Source organism: Bidens hawaiensis, unplaced genomic scaffold (genome assembly GCF_021521415.1).
Source record: "Bidens hawaiensis isolate Kalapana, Puna unplaced genomic scaffold, B.hawaiensis_p1.1 tig00032372_1, whole genome shotgun sequence".
In the NCBI taxonomy this organism is placed as follows: domain Eukaryota; kingdom Viridiplantae; phylum Streptophyta; class Magnoliopsida; order Asterales; family Asteraceae; genus Bidens; species Bidens hawaiensis.
Genome location: NW_027495502.1, coordinates 118,199 through 127,154, shown reverse-complemented (window position 1 = coordinate 127,154; position 8,956 = coordinate 118,199). Strand labels below are relative to the sequence as shown.

At 33.0% G+C, this 8,956-nt stretch overlaps 1 protein-coding gene across 2 annotated transcripts; it reads left to right on the top strand.

The window, feature by feature from the left end:
• Positions 1-2,589: 2,589 nt before the first annotated feature.
• Positions 2,590-7,499, top strand: LOC143583369 (MLO-like protein 9). 2 transcript variants are annotated; one of them, XM_077065686.1, is made up of 16 exons: positions 2,590-2,668; positions 2,844-2,980; positions 3,217-3,274; positions 3,371-3,585; positions 3,663-3,779; positions 4,095-4,155; positions 4,248-4,336; positions 4,438-4,512; positions 4,598-4,686; positions 4,784-4,833; positions 5,065-5,105; positions 5,360-5,533; positions 5,621-5,656; positions 5,757-5,824; positions 5,901-5,961; positions 6,909-7,499. In XM_077065686.1, the coding sequence occupies exons 2-16, from the start codon at positions 2,849-2,851 to the stop codon at positions 7,341-7,343; spliced, it is 1,701 nt and encodes a 566-aa protein (XP_076921801.1). In that variant the 5' UTR covers positions 2,590-2,668; positions 2,844-2,848; the 3' UTR covers positions 7,344-7,499. The 2 variants fall into 2 exon arrangements, with proteins under 2 accessions (XP_076921801.1, XP_076921802.1); XM_077065687.1 differs by having other exon boundaries at positions 2,610-2,655.
• The last annotated feature ends 1,457 nt before the right edge of the window (positions 7,500-8,956 follow it).

The following is an 8,956-nucleotide window of genomic DNA, read 5'->3' as shown; positions in this document are numbered from 1 at the left end:
TATGCTTTGTAAGCGAGTATAAGCTTTGTAAGAGAGTCTGGGGTTTGTAAGCAAGTGAGTTGGGTAACTTGGTCATGGGTTAGCTCTTTAAAATCATTATTTTTACTGGTTTTAACCCTAACATCTTATTTTGGCTCGGTATTGATCCATAAATGTTTTCCTTAACCGTTTTTGGCCAAACCTCTACCCGAATGACCATAAAGCTTGGATCTTTATGGCTAAAGATGTTCAAAACTAGATCTAGGGTTTCTTTTACGAGCCGTACTTATCCATTAGTTCGTTATGTCCATTTTAATCATCAAGTTTGCTACTTTATGGTTCGTTTATACCCGATCTACTCTAGGGTTTGGTCTCATGGCTAACCATTCATAAAAACATAAACTTTAAAGATCAAGAACATACATTTACTCGTTTTTAGGTTACGGTTTAGCTTGGTTATGAACAATGACCTTGTATGTTGCTTGTAAGGTTAAGATTTATCAAGATTTAGGCTAGGTTTTGATCTTGGATCATCTTCTTCTTCTCTCGGCCTTAAGGAAGGGTTTGTGTGTGTGTTTTGAGTGTGTAGAGATCAAGATGGATAATATGGATGAAAAATGGAAAGGATTAGGGTTTAAGGGGGATTTATACTCCCTTAAACCCATGGACCTAAGGCCCATCTTTCCTTTTTTGTCCATAATTAATTCCATCTAAAAAGTCTCCTTATCATTTCATATTTTATTATTATTATTACTTCACTAACTCAATTATTTCACCCGACGCACATAATATATTAAATATTATTCTAGAAATTTCGGGATGTTACATGAGTAATATAACACAATGAGAAAAAAAAGACATAATGTCAAAAAAAAAAGAAACAATCAGTGACGGAAATAAATAAAAAACACAATGATAAATAAAAAGACACAATGATTTTTTCCCTCAACATTGTGGCCCTTTTTTTTAACGAGGAAGATGGTGAAAACATTTTTTGTTTTTACATTTTTTATTTTTTATTAAATTTTAAGTTATTATTTCTTTATTAACTTTTCATTATCTATTTTGTGACTTAAAATCATTCTTATCTTTCTTATTTTTGTTTCAATTTATAGTATAATATAACCATTTAATTATTTTTCATTATTTAACTTTACCCTTATTTAATATACACATTTATCAATCTCTTTTCTCTAAAATATTAACATAATCAATAATAAAAGAATGTGGGTGCCATTCCATCGGAGTGGTCATTTCACATGGCAAATGATGGATGACCCGAACTTTGTCCTAGATTCGAATCCTGATGCCACCTGAATTTTATCGTTTGTTTCCAGACTCATTCTGGTTAACTCGACTGTCATGTCTTCGGGCGGGTTGAGACAGTCGAGTTTTACAAGGAACGCCCAAGCCAAACTCGAATGCCAGCGTGGATCCGACTTTGACAACACAGTCTGGTCTGAGTAGGATGGTGGTGCTTCTCTCGTAGGAGTTGTGATTACCCTTAGCTGAGAAAGTCACCGTTCGAAAAAAAAACATAGAATCCTCCACATAAATAACAAATAATAACAAACACACACACACACACACACACACATATATATATATATATATATAAGTTTAATACAATAAATACCGAATCAGTTATGTATATACAATAATATTCAATACTAAAACACTAAATTATTACAAGAATAAACTAAACTATTTCAAGAATAACACGATATGTCAGTTAAAAAAATGGAATAAATACCTATAAAAATATTAACAATGGTATAGTATTTACTTTACTAGTGAGAGGTAGGGGTTTAAACCTTACTATCACCAATTAATATGGGATGACTCTGGCTTGTCAGAGTTTGAGTCCTGATCTCACCCGGTTTTACCAGCTCCTCGCCGTCGTGCCGTTTGGCGGGCGTGGGGGTCGGGTATTATCCGGGGAATCCCTCAATAGGTGGACCGCTAGGGGCTCCGTCCGTCCAGAATCGTGGCCTGCTCGGGCTACCTTTAGCCAATGGAGGCCGTGCACGGAGTACCCGACGATACTTAGTTGGTCATTAGAAAAATATGAGTCTAACAATATAGATATAAATATATATTTCTTATATATATAATTTTTATTTTGTAAATAAAAAAATAGTAAAGAATAGTTTAGCAATTTACAAACGGGTTTGGATTAAATCCAAACAAGTTTGATTAGTTCCAGGTTATACATATTTAACTAAACGAGTCGGGTTTAATTCAACCAACTCAATCACAAATTGACCTCTTAAAAAAGTAATTTTTGTTGATTAGGTATTTTGTATAATAATAATAATAAAATAATTAAAAAAGAAGTATATCATACGAGCATATTTTATATTCAACCATAATAAGTGTCACACATAAATACATTCTTTATTGTAGATTCTTAGTCTTAAAGAAGCAATATAAAACACAATCCAATACTTTTTCTTAACTCGTTTCTCGTTGTCATTTGTCAACTATGCCCCAACTTAATTTCATATATCTGACATAACTTTTAAGGCTTGTACTTTTCGTCCCAACGAACACGGCGTATTTCACTAACTAATTACTACTTGGTAATAAACTAATAATTAATTACTATTCCTGTCAATAATAATATATCAAATATTAAACGACAAGGCGTGTAAACAGATAGCATTGAGCCACCAGGTCACCTTCCCCTGTACTTCTTCTTCTTCTTCTTCTTCTTCTTCTTCTTATTCATACTTTATTACCAAATCACAGTCAAAATTATAACCCTGCCACCCAAAATCAGACCCACCATTATTATTATATATACATCTTAATTATATTCATAACCCATGTACCAAAAACCTTAGTTTTTATTATATTGTTAGCAAATATGGCCGGAGATAGTACAAGTGAAGCTGTACGGCAACTGGATCAAACTCCTACATGGGCAGTTGCTGGTGTCTGTGCGGTTATTATTATTGTTTCCATTGCTTTAGAGAAAGTTTTGCATAGAGTTGGAAAGGTGATTGCTTTTCTATAATCAGTGTTCATTTTGACAGTTTGGATACTAATTTTGTTTGGATTTGATTTTTTTTTTTTTTTAATTTGCTATTTTTAGGCTAGACAGGAGCTTGATTCTGCTTTTTATTGTTGACCCTTAAAATAGGATTAATAAAGATTCAATTTTTATTAGTTTTTTTGTAATTATTGAAGAATCTTGAAATTTGTGGTTACTGAAACAATGTTATTTTCAATCAGTTTTTTACAGACAAGCATAAGAGAGCTTTGTATGAAGCTTTGGAGAAAGTCAAAGCTGGTAAACTAAAATCATCATCCATATTCAAAATATTGCATTTGTTATTTTTCCAACAATTGGTTTTTATTTCTAACAATTATTATTTGGAATGTGTAGAGTTGATGATTCTAGGGTTTATCTCACTAATATTGACTTTTAGTCAATATTACATTGCAAAAATATGTATCCCGGTTGATGTTGCGGATACAATGTTGCCATGTGCTAAGAATCATAAAGTTGAGAAAGAAGAAAAAGGGGGCCACCGGTTGCTTCTATGGTATGAGGAAAACCGTAGAATTCTTGCTGGTGCCACTGAGTCAACCTGCAAGAAGGTAATTTACTTGGTCAAAACTGGTCAAACTTGGATAGTTGAATGTTATATTGAAATCATAACTCTTATATTTGACAGGGGAAGGTCCCAATTATAACCGTTGACGGGTTGCATCAGTTGCATATACTCATATTCTTTTTAGCGGTTGTGCACGTTGTATACACCGTTATTACAATGGCTCTCGGGAGATTAAAGGTACATTACATTTACTAGCGTTATGTCACTTTTTTGTCCATTTATAAACAATTAATTTTTTTTTTAATTAAGTCTCTTTCATTTCAAATAAAAGGATCCAATTACAATAAAGAGGCAGGTAAGCGGGCAACAAGTTGCGCCGCCACCCCCTTTTGAATGGCAAAACCGATCCTACTGAAAATAAAATTATCGTTCTTTGGCGTCGTTGAGTTATTGGCGTCATTGAGTTACTCTGCACGACCCGCTGAACAATTAATGAGTTATATATGATTATAACCATATGTTTAAAGTGTTATGTGTTTTCCAATTTCGCAGATCCGTGGCTGGAAGCAGTGGGAGGAGGAGACTTTATCTCCCGACTACGAATTTTCCAATGGTAATTTTGTTTTTAGTGACTTTTTAATAATAAGGAAATACCATTGTTGTTGATTCTAGTAATAAACTCTGAATATTTCATGGAAATTACAGATCCTTCACGGTTCAGGCTTACCCATGAGACGTCTTTCGTGAGAGCACATACGAGTTTTTGGACACGAATCCCAATATTCTTTTACATTGTAAGGCCCATTGCCCCATTGGGCTGCATACTGGGCTATAACATACATAGTATGTTTTGTTTTATGTGTTTTTCTAATGTAAGCTTTTTTTTTTCATGCAGGGATGCTTCTTCCGTCAATTTTTTAGGTCCGTTAGTAAGTCAGATTATATGACATTGCGAAACGGATTCATAAGTGTGAGTGTTTTATTTTTCTTTGAACATAATTATTTATTTATTTATTGTTTTAGTTTACAGATGATCTTTTTATGTATTCTTTCAGCTTCATTTAGCTCCAGGAACTAAGTTCAACTTCCAAAAGTATATTAAACGGTCTTTAGAGGATGATTTTCAAGTTGTCGTGGGAGTTAGGTACATAACATTTCGTCACCCGTCATGTTAATAATAATTTTCATTAAATTTTATTGTCTATATTTTCTGTAACGTGTAATAATTTTGTATATTTCAGTCCTGTGCTCTGGGCATCATTTGTCATATTTTTGCTTCTAAATGTTAATGGTAAGTCCTTAACACTTTCTGAGTCAAACTGGGTACTTTTTCTACATGTAATTTATATGGGCTTTTTTACCGTTTTTTTCTTTTTTTTAGATGATCCGTTTTATATGTTAGCAAGTTAAATGTAATTATCAAGAAACTTCAAACGATGTTTAGACATGTTTTGATATCAAAAGTGAAGTATAATCTGCTTGACACAGAAAAACCTCATTCTAAAATCCATATTTCTTGCAGGCTGGCAGACTTTGTTTTGGGCATCGTTAGCTCCGTTAGTCGTAAGTGACATGCTTCCACTTGTTTAAAGACTATTTGAAAAGTGAAAGATGACCACCCGTAAATTTAGGGGTGTCAAACGGGTCAGGTTGATGAGACGACATTTTAACTAAACTGATTTACCGGTCAACTTGTTCGATTAAACAGGTTAACCAGGTCAACCTGAACATGACCCATTTATTAAACAGGCTACACACAACAACCCAAAACCTAATTCTTTTTCGTGTCATGACCCATGATCTGTTTTTCCTTGTAGATTATATTAGCTGTCGGAACAAAACTTCAAGCCATTTTAACAAAAATGGCTCTCGAGATAACCGAAAGACATGCAGTGGTTCAAGGGATTCCTCTCGTACAAGCCTCTGATAAACACTTTTGGTTCTCAAAACCGCGCCTCATGCTTCATCTCATACACTTTGCTCTATTTCAGGTACTTAATGAAAATTCATTAATAGATATTTATTTATTTATTTATACTTGTCGTGTCATTAACCCTGTTATATACTTGTGTTCACAGAATGCTTTCCAGTTAACCTACTTCTTTTGGATTTGGGTAATGAAACTGTTTAATATTTTTAAAATTTTCAATTTCTAAATTATATTTGGAGGATTATGTAGTAATGCGATACTGCGTTATTTTTGTGGTTGAACAGTATGAGTATAGCATCAATTCTTGCTTCCATGATAATATGAGACTTGTGATAGGCAAACTTGTTCTTGGGTAAGAATTTGCTCAATGGTCAACTTGTGATGGTCAACCGTGGACTGTTTGTTGACTTCTGTTTGTGGTAATGCAGGGTTGGAGTTTTAATCTTGTGCAGCTATATAACTCTTCCTCTCTACGCGCTTTTATCACAGGTTAGACAGCGGGTCAATTTGAACTATAGTTTATTCACAGCAGTCAAATGATGAAATTTAACTAAAAAACAGTTGATAGCGTTAGCGATAGAAAACTGTTGTGGTTGGTAACGTGTTTAGTGACACAAAGAATCAGCATTTGAAGTTTTGTAACGTTTTGATTGCTTTTATAGAAAAAGTAGCGGGTACGCTAAAACCTCACAACTAATATCTTTTACCATCAAATTTTAAGGTGAGAAATGAGATTTTGTCCTAGATTTTTGTGATGTTAAAAAACCGTAGAAATTGACTGTACCATCTAAACCGAATTAGTAAAGTTTATGGTTTGAAAAACTGGGTTTCACTGATGTTTGGAACTGGCCGAGAAATTACACTCTTTTTACACTATTTTTTTTATTAATGTATACAATTTTAATGATAAAATAATACAACCTTTTTCAGGTATAGAAATCTGACAGTTATAATATGTATAAGTATTTTAAATTATAGTACGTATAGATTATAAATTTAACCGATTTTGTGCTATAAGTCTCTGATTTCACTTTTTTTTCCTTAAATCACTAAATCCTAAAAAGGTAAAATGTTCCCAGTTATTTCTTTAGCCTACCATATTGTTAAACTTTCAAATTCAAATATATAATGGTAAGATTCCATGCTAAACGGTAGCATGTCGGTTATGTTTAGTTTCTCCAAAATCGTAGTTTCTAGTTCAGCTCAGAGATACGGTCAAGACCGGCTAATGAGCCATGAACATCCCTAGCTCTTTTAAAAAGTACCACAAAAACCCATAAATGAAATTTTTTTGTCACACTGTCACTAATATTCTGGATTATGCTCAAGTCACTTCTTTTCTTTTCTGTCCATGTATTATTATATTTTATATTTTACTCGTATATGATTTAGACAAACTAGACACACAATATATTAACATGATGGCTTACGTGTAGATGGGATCAAACATGAAGAAATCCATCTTTGACGAACAAACCGCTAGGGCTATAAAGCAATGGCGAATGGGAGTGAAGAAGAAACACAAATTAGGCGGAAGGTCTCCGGGCCGGTCCACAGCAAACAACAGTCTTACTGCCAGCCCGGTTCACTCGATGGCATCAACTGTGTTCCCGACAGCTGGAGCCATGCTCCACCGGTTCAAGACAACCGGTCACTCCACACGGTCTAATTACACATATGATGACACGGATGCATCAGATATTGAAGCGGAACCACTCACTCCCAAATCTTCTAGTCAACGCTTGCTTGATGTAAGGGTTGATTATCACAGTGATAACGAGATTAGTGAGCTGCACGAGTCGACTCCGCATGATGAGACAAGAAATGAGGATGAGTTTTCGTTTGCTAAGCCCGCCCCGCCAAAGGAATAGTTTGAAAAACTGTCGAGGCGTAGGGCGGGTTAATTCGTTATTATTTTGTGTATTATTATGTCTAAATGCGAATTTATGGAATATACGATTTTATGAAATGTACAATGTTTTGAAGGAGAAAGAGCAACGAGTATTTGCGATGAACTTGCGAGTATTATCTCTCGTAAACTCAAACCTATGCTTATAAACTCAAATGTTTTTTACAAAAGAAGTTTTATAAAGTATGCTTTTGCTAAAAGAAAATCAAGAGAAAAGAAAGAAGAAAACTAAAAGAAGTCAACTTTAATTGCTTTTTGAAAGTGGAAAGAGGCAAAGGTGAAATGGGTTGCACAAAGAAAGATACATTTGGGTTTCTCCCTTAGCCTCAAATTAAAATCCATGTTTTTATTATGAATAAAACTTGCTAAGAGGGTAACAATCAAATATTTTGATCTAGTATAATCTTGCAATAACAAAACATCACATGTAATATTTATGTATTGATGATCCCAAACAAAGTTGAATATGAGGGAGACGTATAGGTTATTTATTTCTAGTGAAAAAGACGAAAGTAAAGTAAAGGGTGACCACTATCTATATTAGTGAGACGGTTATTTATATATGATCCCTTAAAGAGATGTTGTAACAACAATACCTAATTAGTTAACATTCACTTGAACTCTTTAAATCTGGTTGTGACATCTTTAACCCTTAAACTTTTTACCAGTGTTTATTTTGTATGTTGTGATTTGTGAAAAGAATCTAATAAAGTCATTATAGCATTCTCAGCCGGTGCCTTATAACTATGGAGTGAGTTTTGTAAATTATATGGTATGATTATGAGTAGAGAAGAGAGAAAATATTATATGAGAAAGTTAAATCTCGGGTCACACTGTTTACACCGAATAATTTTTTTAAAATTTTTTGAAAGTGATTGTGAGTTGAGGAAAGAGAAAAGCTAATGATAAGTATAAAAAATATTATTTAATTAAACATAATAAAGAAAAGATCATGATTTTTAGTGTAATTATATAAATATTCATGATTTTTAGTATAATTATATAAATATGTATAAAAAATGTGCTGGGAGTGCTCTTAACTCACTAAAATTAGATTAAAATAAATGAAAATCACCTTCCTATGTTTTCTACACGTTCCAATTTTAGTGTGTTTGTTCACTTTAGATTTTGTTTTAACAATTATTTTGCTTTCAATATTATTATCTTGTTGTTTTTAAAGAAATGATGACAAAGTTTAGAAAACACTTTTACCAAGTAAAATACAAAAATAACTATTTATTACTACTAAACATATTTTAAACTAAACTTAAACACAAATCCATAAGTTAAGCTAAATTAACTTTAAATTTACGTTTTTTTAACTGTAAATTTCATAACCACCAAAGATCTATAACAACAAAAGAGAAAGAAACTAAAGATCCCTTCACCGAGCACTGAGGAGCCACAAAAAAACAAACAAAAATTACATTACAATGGACTTACACCACTTAGACTGTGACACCCCGTTAAACTAGTCGATCATTTTCCGTACAGTTATCAATTACGATTAAACTTGAGTAACTGAATCACATTATGTTAAACAAGAAACCCTCACATGCACGTTATATATATATA

Bases quoted from the DNA above. Each gene is read 5' to 3' on its own strand.
- LOC143583369 (XM_077065686.1), top strand. From the start codon at position 2,849: ATGGCCGGAGATAGTACAAGTGAAGCTGTACGGCAACTGGATCAAACT. The intron at 4,834-5,064 runs GTAAGTCCTTAA...TATTTCTTGCAG, and splicing joins TTTGCTTCTAAATGTTAATG to GCTGGCAGACTTTGTTTTGG. The intron at 5,534-5,620 runs GTACTTAATGAA...TTGTGTTCACAG, and splicing joins TACACTTTGCTCTATTTCAG to AATGCTTTCCAGTTAACCTA.